Source organism: Nuphar pumila, chromosome 6 (assembly GCF_984573655.1).
Source record: "Nuphar pumila chromosome 6, dmNupPumi1.hap1.1, whole genome shotgun sequence".
In the NCBI taxonomy this organism is placed as follows: Eukaryota; Viridiplantae; Streptophyta; class Magnoliopsida; order Nymphaeales; family Nymphaeaceae; genus Nuphar; species Nuphar pumila.
The window spans coordinates 111,480,027-111,495,896 of record NC_143254.1 but is presented as its reverse complement, the minus strand read 5'-3'; the positions used below and the strand labels follow the sequence as shown (position 1 = coordinate 111,495,896).

The 15,870-nt window shown below is 38.6% G+C and overlaps 1 protein-coding gene across 1 annotated transcript; it reads left to right on the top strand.

Moving 5' to 3' along the window:
• Window positions 1–2,200: 2,200 nt before the first annotated feature.
• LOC149835730 (uncharacterized) lies at window positions 2,201–5,954 on the top strand. Its single transcript, XM_090008712.1, has 2 exons — window positions 2,201–2,453; window positions 4,503–5,954. The coding sequence occupies exons 1-2, from the start codon at window positions 2,300–2,302 to the stop codon at window positions 5,744–5,746; spliced, it is 1,398 nt and encodes a 465-aa protein (XP_089864838.1). The 5' UTR covers window positions 2,201–2,299; the 3' UTR covers window positions 5,747–5,954.
• Window positions 5,955–15,870: the final 9,916 nt, after the last annotated feature.

Genomic DNA, 15,870 nt, shown 5'->3' with positions numbered 1-15,870 from the left:
GTTACTTAAACATGTAGATTTAGATCCACATCCAACAAGGGCAAGGAGCTAGCTTGTGAATTTGTATCTGATAAAAGGTGGTGCAGCCACACCAAATCTCGGTCCAAATAGATCAAACTAGATCATGTTTGGTTGTTCCTACATAGAACAGGAACCAGACCATTATTTATACGTACCATCATGCAGGCAGGTTATTGGGGTTGCTATCCGCCATTCAATTTTGACGGATATAACTGTGATTCCGTAGAGTTACTGGTCCGGACCCTTTTATCAGAAAGAAAGAAAGAAGAAGCTCAATAATCTTTTGGGGAAGACTGAAACCTAAATTGGGGGTGGCATTAAGTGCACTCGTCGCAACTCATGACCCCCTGTCCTTGTTGAACAGCCTTGCGGTTGGACCCCCATTGAAAAACCAGAATAATAATAATAATAAAAAAAGACACGTAAATAGTGCCAATTTGATAATTTTTTAATGAAGTTCATTTGGCGCCTACTGCGTTTTACAGGTACGCGTCTCTCTATCTATTTCTGTAATTTACCATTGAAAGCCCAAATTATTGGTATGGCAGGTGAACTCATTACAGTTGAAGGTGGAGGGAAGGAGGCAGAAAAGACGAAGCGGTTGTTGACGAGGGCATTCAATCAAGACAAATAAATTAAAAATCAAATTATCGCAAATCCACAAATACCCAACATGCCCAAATCCATCCATCCATCCACTCCCCTACTAAACGACTCGACGAGTAAGACCGGTTGCCTAAACTGCTGCTGTGAGGTCCCAACATTACTAAGATCTCCTCAAATCATCGAACAAGCAAATCAAGGTGAACTTTGGACAAAGTCTGGCAGGCCCAGTTCAAGCACATTCCATCCCTTTGGCCTAGAACAACCAAACCAAGCCTGGTCCAACCTGTTTTAAGTTGGATCGTACGTGATAGCTGGGTTGGCACTAACTATACTCTTTTTTTATTTTTTTTGCACCATCTAGATGGTCAACCCCTTACTGTATATTGGAATTTGAGATCCCCAGTTATGATAGCCTTAAACATACTGCACCTATCCAACCATTACGTAAGATCCAACTTAAGAACAGGTTGGACTAGGGTGCTCCTGGAGTACTTACGCCTTCATAGTAGAAAATAGAAACCATAATTTTTCATAAATTTTGAGCTTTTTGTTGCCCAAATATTTCTTATATGATGTATACATATTTCTCAGTAGAACATATGCTGTGATCATGTGCTTATGTTGTACATGTAGGTTGTTTAGCAACTTTAAAGATTAACAGCTCGTATTCAAAATTTTCTGACTTGAAAAATCTGTTTTTATGTTTATAAAAAACATTATTTGAAATATAACCCCTATAAAATAAATTGTGCAGAATGCATCTAGGAGGTCTAATTGAGAAGATGCAGTCTACACCCATCGTTTCTATTAAGTTTGTGTAGATGCCCTGGAGCACCTTATCATTACTCTCTCTCTTATGGTGGTACTGTACCACCATAGTTTACTCTTGATTTACATAGATATAAGCTCCAAAAGCAGAATCTAGCTGTTGATAAGGTTTAGCATATTCTATTTATTACTTTCATGTGTTAAAATTGACTCAAATATAACGTTTTATATCATTTTTTAACTACTCTTATTTTCATGAATGATGAGCCGCTGATTTTTCCTGTCTCAAAAATAAAATCTTATGGCGTATTAAACATGATAAAGCCATTTAATATAGTAAATAAATTATGCTAAAACATCTCTAAAGTTAGATTTACCATTTGGTGGCTGGATCTATGCAAACAAGAGTGTGTACCACTATATGATCGAGCTAGGATTTGCATTCAATGGGGTTTAAGATCGACTCTATCAGGCAACGCTTAGACTCGTCCCAGTTGGACTCAGTCTTTGGCCTGTCTATAATTAGGATGGAGCAGCCCATGCCCAGTTCGATGGGGGGATCATGCACAAAAATGACCTAAAGTTCAGCCCATTATGAGGCATTTCATCATCTCAGTGTGGGGAGGGAATGTAGATGCCATTGACTGAAGAATCGGAGGAGATTTCAGTAATTTCCTTGAAGGTAATTCAGAAGAGATTAATCAAGAATGCCGGTGGAGGTGAAGATGCATTATTTCTGCTGGGTCCCTACTGATGCATGTGAGTGCCATAAGATTGGTGTCGGCATCGCATCCACTTTTCTTCTCTTTAAATGCTCACTATCAGTAGGATACCAATCCCATAGCCCGAGGGGAGACTTACATCTCTCTCTCTCTCTCTCTCTTCTTCATCTTGCTCTTCTGCAATGAGAGTAGGCGCATTCCTACTAGGATGGCTCCTCCTCCTCCTAGTGGGCTCAGCTCAGTGTGCTCAAGAAGATGTGTCGGCCGTCGTAGTCGGGCTTGGCGAGTGCTCAGACTGTTTGGAGAACAAGATAAAGTTGGCACATGCATTCACAGGTTAATTGTCCTCCCAAACATGGAATTTGAGCTTAGGTTTTTATCTTTCTTCTGTGTTTCATTCAATGGTTTGGTTGGGTATTGCAGCGAATATGAACAAGTTCATAAACTGATCAAGTAGATAGATATATGTTGGGGTTCATGAACTTGCTCTTCCTACTCCATAAGTTTAGCATCTCTCTTACCAACAATGACACAATAAGGTATAATGTGCAAAGCTCCTAGCATAGAGACTCAGCTGAAATGTGCTCCAAATTTATTGGTCTAAGCTGCACTTGTTTATTGTCTCAAGCATTGTAGACTCATTGTCTTAAGCCGTGTTGTTGGTCCCGTTGGACCATACCCAGTACATATTTTGAAGAAGAGGTTAAAATAAGAAGAACTCAATATAAGACCTACTATAGTAGCAGCATGGGCTAGACGCCGATAACTAAGGTCCATTGTGTCTCTTTGATACCGTTATACACATTTGTCAGAAATGCCAACTAGCTGGCGCTCTTGGACCTGTACTAAACAGTATCTCAATTAGTTTCCGACCCAATTTTTTCTGATCTCATGTTCTTTCTGATACTTTGAGAATTTGGCATGTCAGTTGGCCGGCACATAAGGCTGGGTGGTCGTGTTCCCAACTCGGAGTTTTACCACTTAGGAAGGTGGCTTATTAAGTGACCAAGTTCTCGGTGAGGGTTTTACTTCATCATAAAAAAAAAATACCATATAAGAAAAAGCTTATTGTATAGCTGCATATTTCCAATTTTTAGTGTTTTTTTTTTTTTGCTTTGTGAGTTATCTTTTAGTTTCTTAATTATTCAAGATACTTTTGTCACATCATAGAACAATGGGTTTGCTTTTTTTTTTTTTTGAGAGGAATGGGTTTGCCTTCAATGGAGTACTTTCAAGTTTTTGGCGCAACATATTTTTTAGTAGTCTTTCTTGATCTTTATTTCCTTTGTTTATGTAGCTTCGAATTTATTCTGGCATTCTTCCAAACAAAAAAAAGAGAAACTTGTTGTGGGATTTTTGACGTGTCAAAATGGAAATTTGCATTTTAAGCCACATGAGTTTTAAAGAATATTTTTGACGCGTTAGTTTGACTATCTTCTTCACTTGGGTCACGGGGTGGTTGGTATGTCTTGCTGACTTACAAAGAGGGAGCGGACACAGTAATTACCCTAGAAAAAGGGAGCGGACACACTATAGTGGCTTAAAAATACTGGAGCTGCTATACGATAATTACCCTAAAAATTGGTGTGGGGGATCTAGGGATCGGTTGCAGTCATGTGATTGGCTGCATCACATAGGTGATCGGTTAAGCGATCACTTGATCTCAAGTCAATTGGTATAAGTGAGCAGCCCTCGCCAACGAGGTGTGGTTCTGTGTTTTGGCCCAACACTTATGTAAGTGTTCTGCCTTTTAAGAGGGGACCAGTACACTGCCCCCCTCTTTAATAAGGGGTTCCCCTTTTATAAGGATTCAGCCACTACGTGTCTCCTCTAGTTAGCCCGAACACTTGTCCACTGGAACTGCTTTCCTCGCCAACAACCACCTAGTTGGACTTCACTTGATGTGGCATCTTTTATTGAGGATTGCATGGCACTCTTTCGCGCTAACATAACTGTCCATATCAATCCATCATCAGATCAGCACTGTCCCGTTTTCCTTCTTTTCCATTATATGAAGACCCACAATGAGAGAGAGAGAGAGAGAGAGAGAGAGAGAGTTTTGTACAAGAATAACTAGAATAACTGTGCACTATCATGCATTATACTAATTAAGTTGCCTACTTTCCTTTGAAAACTTAGTTTGTAAAACTGATACTCTATCTTCCCAAAAAGAAAAGAAAACAATTCTCTAGATTGGCCATCCGCGCACATTCGTATCGCTTATATATCAATAAGCTGGCCTTACTACACTACAAAATTTAGAGCATAGCTTTTTATGTAAAACACTTGACAAATTAACCAAGGGAGAACTCCACTTGTATATTAAGACACAAACACATATACAAGATGCTGAAGGGATAGTTGCTGATCTTCTTAATTACACAGGTCTAAGTGTAACCGTCGACTGTAAGAACGAGAAGGGAGAGCTGAGCACAAAAGCAAAAGGGCAGCTCGACAGTGAAGGAAAGTTCAACGTTGAACTCCCAAAGGTGCTCTGGAATAAGAAGGGAGGGTTGAAACAAGAATGCTATGCTCGTATTCAGGATGGCAACAACAAACCATGCCCTTCAGAGGGTGGCTTAGAGGCCTCCAAGATTGTGTACAAGGCCCTGGAGAATGGCAAGCACACCTTTGTTACCAAAGGCAAACTTGCTTTCTCTCCCCTCATCTGCACATCTGCCACGTTCTGGTGCATGCATCCTTGGTTTAAGAACCATCCTTGGTGTCAAAGCAATCCTTGGTTAAATAAGCCCCCTCTCCCACAACTCCCGCCCATTATTTTCCCACCCCAACCATACATTCCTTTCCCTCCTAAAGTCTACTTCCCTCCCCCTACTACTCCTGTTTATGAGACTCCCCCTACTCCTGTCTATGTTCCACCTCCCACACCCCCTACTCCAGTTTACACACCGCCTGTGTATGTAAAGCCTCCTACTCCAGTCTACCAGCCACCAGTGTATGTAAAGCCTCCTACTCCAGTCTACCAGCCACCAGTGTATGTGAAGCCTCCTACTCCAGTCTACAAGCCGCCCGTGTATGTGAAGCCTCCTACACCGGTTTACAAGCCACCAGTGTATGTGAAGCCCCCCACACCGGTGTACAAACCACCGGTGTATGTGAAGCCTCCTACCCCAGTTTACAAACCACCCGTGTATGTGAAGCCTCCTACCCCAGTGTACAAGCCACCAGTGTATGTGAAGCCTCCTACTCCAGTGTACAAACCACCAGTGTATGTGAAGCCTCCTACCCCAGTTTACAAGCCACCCGTGTATGTGAAGCCTCCTACTCCAGTGTACAAGCCACCAGTGTATGTGAAGCCACTCCCACCCCCAACTCCAGTATACGTGCCTCCAACTCCTGTGCTCCCTCCCCCAGTGCCAACACACAAGAAGTCATGCCCACCTATATTCAACAAGCCATTTCCACCCATCCCTCAGTTCCCTCCAAAGATCATCATACCACCCCCTATATATGGAAACCCTGTCCCAACTATTCCACAGTTCCCACCCAAGATTGTGGTGCCTCCCATTATCTACAAGAAGCCATTCCCTAAGCTTGGTTATCCCCCATACCAGGGTTCACCTCCACTACCACCCTACTCAGACAAGAAATCTGCCAACAAACCATAGGCACCTTGGAATTACCTAGGTGTTGGTTCTTATGGATGTTTAGTGTTTTGTTTGTTATTAATCGTCATTACAAGTTCCAGTTTGGTTTTCATGAATGCAAGTCAGGAAGGTACTGTTGCCAGATGTAATTACTTTTGCTTCAATGTATCCCACCAACGATCACCTTGTATCATTTGAAGTGAAATCAAAATAAGTTGAATCTTTTTTTTTTCTCTCTCTCTCATATATATATATATCACACACACACTACACAAGCCACCCATCCTTATGGAGAGTCATTTTATGCATTCTAAAATGCTAAGTTTATGTTGGACGTATGCCACTTATCCACCATTTTGTTTTATGATTTCCACTTATCTACCATTATTTCACCATTGTTACGTGCCTGGGCCCATGGGGTAGGTCTAAGTTTAAGCCTAAGTTTAGGTAGGTTGGTTAGTTTAGAAACAAAAACTAGTTTTAGGCTGATCTGACAGTGGTTTGAGAGAAAATACAGAGCTCCCAATATGCAGCATCTAAAATTTTTAAATTTTATGGGGATGTTTCAGACACCTAATTAATGCTAACTCGGTTAAAATCTTAGGGTTGTAAAGTTTGTATTATATATGGGAGACATTGTTGGGTCAAGTTGCAGGTTTTCCGGTTGTGATAGACCTTGAGAGAAAGATTAACTCTCTCAAAATACTGCACAAAAAATTATGAAAATTTAGGAAAAGTCTTAAGTCAGGTAGGAGAAGGGTATGGTAAAATTTAAGGGTTTGACTCAACAAGGTTAGAGAGACATAAATTCGGGAATAGAAAATGGGTTTGGATCTTGGATTAGGTCTAAATTATGAATTGGCAAAAATATGTCTGAGTGCAAGATTTATTTCTCCTCACTGGGTTGGAGAAAAAATCTAGTTTTTAGTGGGTGAGATGGGAACATGTTTTGGACCTTGGGTTAAATTTTTAGGCTTAGATTACGTCAGGTTGGGGAGATATGACTCTGGCAACTTGGGTCAGATTATATAGATTACAGCAGACAAAATCTGATCTAAGTGTTGGGTTCAACAGTTTGGGGTGTGGTCTAAGGTTGGTCTAGGGTTAGATGCTAGATGTGGTGACTAACTTAGGATGTCAAGGCTCTGAACACGGTTATGGCAGGAGCTAAGGGTCTGCATAACATCAGGTTTACCAGGGTTTGTCTAGATGGGACAACCACCAAGTCTTATGGGAACACCACCTAGCCGAACCTTGGACTTGGGCAACCACCAAGGTTGAGAGCTGCATGACCTGAGGTAGGTTTTCTTCATAGCAGAGAGGTAAGAGAAAGAGAGAGAGAGAGAGAGGGGCGTGTATTAGAAAGAGAAGGAAAGAGATAAAGAGCTAGGTGTGAAGTAGAGAGAGAAGAGGGACACATTTTGAGAGTGAGAGGCAATCTTTCAATTTCATTTCATAGCTATCCAAGGTACATTAGATAGCATATATATATAGACTAGAGGGGGTACATTAGCAACCCACACAAGTTATAACACCAGAAGTAAATAAAATCTTAGGAAAAGCCTACTAAAACATAGGTAAGTCATATTGGACTTAGCCAAACTTAGGGAGCTCTACTTTAACAGCCAAAATTAGGAGATCTAATTCTAGCTACCAATAACTCCTTCCACAAGTCTACCTATGCGACCCCTAGGTGGGCCCCACTAGTGCCAGCTGATCCTCTACTGGATTACTAGATAGGGTCCATAAATGATCCGTATCAACCATTTACATGTAGTCTAAAGCAACTACATTTGAATTTGTAAATAGAAGATTAATTTTTTTTGTAGACCTTCTCAAAATTGCTTTATATGCCCCATTTATTTAAAACCTAAAAAAAAATTAAAGAAAACTCTTTGTGAACATTTGGATTCGATGGGGTTTTGACAAAAATTTCATTTTTGAACTAGATCCAGATTAGTTGAAGATGATATGAGATCCCCGCTTTGCAAGTCGAGCATCTTTATTTCTCTAGTGGAAAGTGATAAAATTTGAGGGTTTGACTCAACAGGGTTAGAGAGATATAAATTCGGGAATAGAAAATAGGTTTGGATCTTGGATTGGGTCTAAATTGTGAATTGGAAAAAATATGTCTGAGTGCAAGATTTATTTCTCCTCACTGGGTTGGAGGAAAAATCTAGTTTTTAGTGGGTGAGAAGGGAACATGTGGTGGACCTTGGCTTAATTTTTTAGGCTTAGATCACATCAGGTTTGAGAGATATAACTCAGGCAACTTGGATTCTATAGATTACAACAGACAAAATCTGATCTAAGACAAAATATGATCTAAGTGTTGGGTTCAACTATTTTAGGTGTGGTCTAAGGTTGGTCTAGGCTTAGAGGCTAGATGCGATGACTAACTTAGTATGTCAAGGATCTAAACACGGTTATGGCAAGAGCTAAGGGTCTGCATAACATCGGCTTCACCAAGGTTTGTCCAGATGGGACAACCACCAAGTCTTGTGGGAACACCACCTAGCCAAACCTTGGACTTGGGCAACCACCAAAGTTGAGAGCTGCACGACTTGAGGTAGATTTTCTTCATAGCAGAGAGGTAAGAGAAAGAGAAAGAGATAGAGGTCCTTAGAGAGGGGCATGTACTAGAAAGAGAACGAAAGAGAAGGAAAGAGATAAAGAGCTAGGTGTGAAGTAGAGAGAGAAGAGGGACAAATTTTGAGAGTGAGAGGCAATCTTTCAATTTCATTTTATATGTATCCAAGGTACATTAGATAGCGTATATATAGACTAGAGGAGGTACATTAACAACCCACACAAATTACAACACCAGAAGTAAATAAAATCTTAGGAAAAGCCTACTAAAAAATAGGTAAGTCATATTTGGACTTGGCCAAACTTAGGGAGCACTACTTTAACACCCAAAATTAGGAGACCTAATTCTAGCTACCAATAACTCCTTCCACAAGTCCACCTATGCTCCCAAAATAAGAGAAATCGACCCCTAGATGGGCCCCACTAGTGCCGACTGATCCTCTATTGGATTATTGGATAGGGTCCAGAAATGATCTGTATCAACCATCAACATGTAGTTTGAAGCAACTACATTTGAATTTGTAAATAGAAGATTATTTTTTTTTTGTAGACCTTCTCAAAATTGCTTTATATGCCCCATTTATTTAAAACTAAAAAAAATAAAGAAAAACCTTTGTGAACATTTGGATTCGATGGGATTTTGACAAAGATTTCATTTTTGAACTAGATCCAGATTAGTTGAAGAAGATATGAGATCCCCACTTTGCAAGTTGAGCATCTTTATTTCTCTAGTGAAAAGGGATCAATCTCGCTTGAAACATTAGCTTCCCTTGATCTTGGCTTTAGCACTACCTCGTACGCAAATCCTAAAAAAAGGTGAGCTTGATGGTGTTGAGAAACCATCAAGACTCAAAAAGATCCAAAACAAACAATATGGTATCCATTAGAAAAATTCACACTTAAATTAAATTAAATAACAAGAAAACAAAGAAAACACATATAAGAGTCTCACCTCGGGCTTATGTAGCCATTTCTATGACGACGACGAGTGCGATGACAGACAGGTAAAGCTTCAACTAGACTGAGCCTCAAGAGAGGTAGGCCGAGTCAAAGATCTTGATCTAGGGATAAGGTCTAGGCTCTCTGCATGAGTGCACAAGGCTAAGGTGAATCTAGATGTGGACAACTTCCCCTCATGTTTTAAAAAATAGAAAAAAATAAGTTTTTTCACTTAAACTTTGTTTTTCTTATTTAAAATAGATCTGAAATGGATCCAGAATTTGAGAGGGTATGGGAACCGTTCTTCAAGGTAAGGAGCCTTTCCTCCTCTATTGATCATGGATCAGTTGAACTAGGAATCCTTGATTTTCGTTTTGGGGGTGATAATGTTATAGAATTTTGTACCTTCGTATAGGAGACCTAAAAAAATCAAGTTCGGAAGTGGGAGCCATTGAAACTCAGGAAAAATCGCTGAGAAATAGCAAATCTAAAAACTTTAGACAAATCTAAACTTTAGAAAATGCATAAATGAAATAAAATACGAATACAAATGGGAACCAAGTCTCACATCGGGCTTAGGTAGCTCTTTTTACAATGTTGACAAGCACGGGGAGCAAGGGCAACACTTCAGTTAAGCACAAGCTCCAAAGAGGATGAAACTAGGTTGATCTGGACCCTAGGTTGGGTCGACTAGACTGAGAGGGCTAGGCCTTCTTGAGATTTATGCAGAGTAACAATATGAATTCTAGCTTTTCTAGATCCTCTAAATAGGGGAAAATGTATCCTTATTTATAGTTTTCTAGAAGAATTCAGATACATTTCTTGCATATCCAGGATTCATCAAGATAAATGACTCTTAGGTGGTTGGTTTTGAACAGACATCTGAGATTCAGATAATGGGTTGTTGCCTCGGATGGGCTTTTGGTTTAAGGAAAGAGGTTTTGGGAATTGATGGCATTCCGTTTTAAATTTGGAAGGCAAATCCATCCCAAAGGTGCACAAAATGGTGGCTGACAATGAGTTGACATCGGGGTACGTTGACGATAACTTAAACACTAACGACAAGTTAGGTTGTCATTAGAGATAGGCCATAATAATAATTGATGACTCAAGTCTGCCATGGTGACAATCGACGAGGCTTTGATGACAACTTAAGTGTCATCAAGGGAGGATGCCATCATATCTTTGAAAGTGAAAGTATTTTGACAACAAATCAAGGACTCTAATAATACTTCATGGACGATGATGATAGCAAAAAATAGGTGATAAAAATTCAAGAGGTTATGATGACACTTCAACGAGGTCTAACAATACTATAACTTATCGTTAGAGGCCGAAAGATTATTTTTGTCATAACTTTTGATTCTTATGTCAGATTTAGATGATTTTTGGTTTGCTAAAAAGTTGGGATCCTCCTCTTCAACTATTCTTTTGGTCAAAGTCTAAAAGAGGTAGCTTTGAGAGCCAAAAAATCTGATTGAAAATATATTTTCTTTGGAGAAAATATAGGATTTTGATATAAAAGTATCTTGATCAAATATTGAGTGTCTAGATATTCTCCTCTTTGTTGTTGAGCGTGCGAACCTCGATTGGCAATAAACAAGTAGACACACCGACCTTCAAAAAAGTAAAAGATTGGCTCTCACAAAGTATTTCTGAAAAGACATCTTTGATTGGTAAAAGACAGACAGTTTGATGGTGGACATTAGCTAAAGACATGCATAAAACTCCACACGCGGATCTCCCTTGGACACCTGACACTATATAGGCGCCAGAATAGTTGGACAATAGACTAAGCTAGCATCTTGTTCCACATGAGGGATTTTCCTTAATCTCGATGTTTTGAGCAAAAATTCTTGCCTGAGCATGACCAGATGAAGATGAAATAGATATCTTGTCGCTAGAAATTGCACGAAAGACAACTGACAATTTTTACAAGGATAAAAACTTTTTTTAAAAAGACGAAGACAGAGACAAGCTTTTTGGGGCAAAAGCATCAGGAAGACTGAGACATTATCAACTTTATTGACATTATTGACTTTATTGACTAGATGAGATTAAGTAAAATGGAATGGAACCGATGTCCAGAGTTGTACCTTTGGGATAGAGACTAGGTTTAGGACGGTATGTGTGTTCATCAAGTGGGTTTATTAGATTGCTCCATCAATTCGTAGGACAACCTAAGGACCTAATATCCATCTTATCGACAGAAAGATCCTAAGATGAGACTGAGTAGGCTTTTTCTAATGGTTTGATTGAGATTCCTGCAAGAAACATGTTAGAAAATACATGTATGAAAAAAATATATCGAATATGCATGAAGATGTGTATAAAATAATCACTGGAAGGACCTGTTGGGGTGAAAAAACCTGGTATGTTAGACGACCTCTAATGACAAGTTGACTTGTTAAGGGGTGCCACTAACGACAACCCATGCTAGTGATAATTTGAAGTTGCACTTGAAATTTAGCTTTTTTTGCTCTAACAACAAGTAATTTGTTGTTACTTTTTTTTTTTTTAAGTTGTTGACGATAACTGAGTTGTCGTTAGAGACTTTTTCTTTATGCTCCGACGCCAAGTTAAGGTGTTAGGCTTTCTTTTTGGAAGCTTTTCTTGAAGGTTGATGACAACCTTTGAACTTGACGTCTTTATTGACGATAATTGACCTTGCTCTCACAACAACTCAAGTTGTCGTTAAGTTGCTTTGGCACTTTTTTAAAGTTTGAGGGCCAGGTTCTGTATCAGGCTATCAGTGAGCCTTTCCTTCAATTCTTATGTGGTTTTTCTTCTTTTAAACTATGGTGATGATTGAGAAGAACAAAGTTTTTTCCCATTTTGATGTCCTGCGGCTGACCCATGAGTACCATTGCATGGAGGAAGGGGACGTGGTAAGGCTACATTCTTTCTTTGCTCTTTTGTTGTTCTTCTATTTAACTTTGCTCTCTTTCTTTTTCATGGGTGAAGAATTCGAAGGACATTGTGCCCTCGATCACTCTCCCCTCTTGGTTCATAAAATGGGTACCAATATTTTAGATCTTTCACGATGAATACCTGATTGTCTTCCACTTATTAATGGCTGCTCGACTTTGTTCCCTTGAAGTGAATGATGCCCTTATCTCAACACTTGTAAAAAGATAGAATCCATGTACCAACACATTCTGGCTTTCACTAGGAGAGCTTACTATTATGTTGGATGAGTGCATTACTATTTTGGGGCTCATCTCTCCTTCTCATGGCAAGATTCAAAAACCAGTTTTTCTTGAATTTTCCAGTCTATGATGAGCAAACAACTTTACAAAACTTAACTTGTGGAGCACACTGGTGACATATGGATCATGACAGAGTCTCATGCTTAGCTCTACGATCCTTATGGAAAGCATACCACAATTTTACTGATGCCAAGAATCTAATCGAACAATGCTTGACAAGGCTAAGGGGTAGCTTTACGTTATGTCTGGGCTCATTTTTTAAAGAATTGATTCCATCATGGAAAGAATCTTTCACTAGGCATGGTGACTTTGGCTTGTTCGTATAAGGGCCTGAGTTTTTGTGCATACCATCGAAACAAAGGTTTTATCAACAACAAGGTCATCTTGGAGATCTGGTTTTATGGGCATCTTCTTGATTTTTGCCCTTCTCAAGTCCTTTCAATGGGTATGTTGCCGAAGAAATATACGTATTTCACAGGATCCTCGAGATGCCAATCTGTGAAGGTTTATTACAAGTTTCTCAATGACTTAACAAAGGAAACCGTCACTTGGGATATCTTTCCCTTGGCTACTTTTGGTCCGCCTAAGTTTACAGTACCAATCCCTCAAAAGGTTCTCTGGTTGACTAGTGTGGATCCCATTTATTTTTGAAAAACCAAAAATAAGAGTTTTCCACCAAAGAAAAATGTTTTTAAACAAGGGTTTGAAAAATTTGATCCAAATTTGAGAAAATTATGAAGTACGTTCTTCAAGAAAAGAGCATTTCCTCCTCCAATGAACAGAGATCAACCAAACCGAGAACTTTCAATCTTTGTTTTTGGAGCATCGGCATTGCAAAAGCTCATATCTTGTTCACAATTCTATGAAAAAGGCGAGTTCAATGGTGGGAACTACCATAACTCAAAAAATACATGAAACAAGCAATATATGAACGTTAAAACTATCAAAACTTAGGAAAAATACATGGAATAAATAAAAATATGAACAAAACAAAAAAAAATCTTAGATCGGGCTTAGGTAATTTTTTCTACATTGTTGACGAGCGCGGGGGAGTACGAGCGATACTTTGGCTAGTCACGGGCTCCAAAAAGGGGTAAGACAAGGGATCTGAGTCTTAAGCTAGGCTAGGCATTATAAGATTAAGACAGATTGATGACTTAGATAAAAATAAACTTTAGATGCTGAAATATGGGGGATTCCTTCCTATTTATAGTTTTTAGGTGAATTCAGATATGTTTTTTGCATATCTGGGATCCATCTAGATAGAGAGCTCCTAAGCGGGTTGTCTTTAAACGAAATGATGATATTAAATGGCTTGGCCTAAGAAATCATTTTTTGAAGGATTACTAAGTTTATCCTAACATTTTGAAAGGCCTAATCTTGAGAATGAATCATTTAGGGAAGTTGGTTTGAGCCAATGCACATTTTCCTAGGCAAAACATGTTCAAAATGGTATGTTTAAAATTAATAGATTTTACCATTTTCATCATATCTTCCAAAATACAATTGATATTAACATAATTTTTATTTTATTTGAAAGATAACACATTTATCTATGACATTTGTTTGAATCTCAAGATCCAAAAACATAATTGGTAGGCCAAAAATCTGTTCTAAGTGGGGCCTAGTTGAAAATCAATGTCAACCTTGGACAAACTTTACTATTTTGGCCATTAGTCCCTCATAGGGTATCCATTTCGACCTAAATTCATTTTGTTTGGAAGGTAAGACATTTTAAGATATTTTTCCTTTTTAGTAAAATATCAAAAATATCCTATTGTGGGTCAAAGTTACATTGCAAGTCAATTTTGTCCTATTTTGAACTTGAAATGACTCATTTGAAAAATCCAATTTACCCCAGATCAAAACAAGTCAAAATTGGGGTGTCTACAAGTGGTCCTTATTATAGAATTGCAAATCGTCCTGACTAGTGCTTTTACAATTTTTTGCAGACCCAAGGAACCATGAACAATAGGGTTTTTGAGGATAAGTTGGATTGCTTGCTTGAATACAGTTACCTCCTCTTGGCATTCTATTGTGCCAACTTTGAAGGTTTTTGAGGGTCTGAGTACTACTGTTGGCTTTGATTTAGAGATCCTTCCAAGTCAACGAGATGGTCTTGAGATTCATTCACCATATGGGATCACACCCCTTAGGAAAGTGGCACCCAAATTGGGAAGAACCCTATGTTGTAAAACAAGTCTTACCTAGAAACTCATACAGATTAATCAATTTCGACAGAGTTGAATTACCCGATCCAATCAATGCGATGTATTTTAAAAAGTTATGTTGTTAGACTAGATGTGTTTTCAAAATTAGCTTTAAAAATGCTCTATTTGCCTTATGAAAATATGTCTTTTTAAAAGACGAAATGAGAAAGAAAACTGCAAAAGTTTGAAACACAAATGAAAAGGTTATCCCATGGAAGCGAGAATTGGTGATGAAGCGAAATTACCTAAATCTTTGCATATTTACCAAGGATCTTTAAAAGCGAATCATAGAGATTTACAACTCGATGTCCCAAAATGCTAGACCATATAGGACTTCCTTAGATAGCCTACTTTAATGAGCTTAAGGAAAAAAACAAAGTTATATCTTGCTTCTCAACCTCCTTTGGTCGGTTTCAGTGAATTCCTAGTCACTAACCTAAGGTGGACTCTATCTAGTAGCCAAACCAAGGCAAAGGTGTCAATGAGAGAAAATCATGTATCCCGAAGTGAGAAAAGGCTTTGTCATACCCCTAGGCTTGGTGATTTCGTATAAAGTTATCACCCTGCTGTAGGTGCAGGAGGTGGCAATCTAAAGAAACAAAACAGCCAAAAAGGGTCACACATGAAAAAAGCAAAAGGCACTAAAGAGGCCACATGTGAAAGAGCGAAAAGAAGAATTTGTTGACATATCCTATAAGATGGGGAGGTTAATAGTTGAAAAAAATCATAGAAAGGTGAACTGACTTAAGGTGAACCTAGACTTATCTCCAATGTCCTCTTTTGTAGGGATATAGAAAGATCCTTGAGGTACTTTTCTTATTTGGCAGCAAATATAGTTCTAATCTCTTAAAAAACTAAATATGGATGGTAACACAAATATCCAACTATAAATCCCTATGACTAGTAGTCTTTTGATCTTGGTTAAGATCCAATAAGTAATATAATGGTAAATGCCAAGCCATTTCTCTTATCCAAGCTAACTTTGAAAAATGGAAAAAAGCTGAAGTAGTTGAATTTAAAATTTTGACAAAAAAAATCATTTGGAACTAAGGCAATTTTTAGCACAAAAAGTGCACACACAATATCACAAATTTTGCAAAAATCAAATTTTGAAAAGTGTGCATGTGTTCTCAATGTGAGGATGAGTTTGTGCAAAAGACCATTCAATTTATGTGGAAGAAAGTATTATTCACCATTC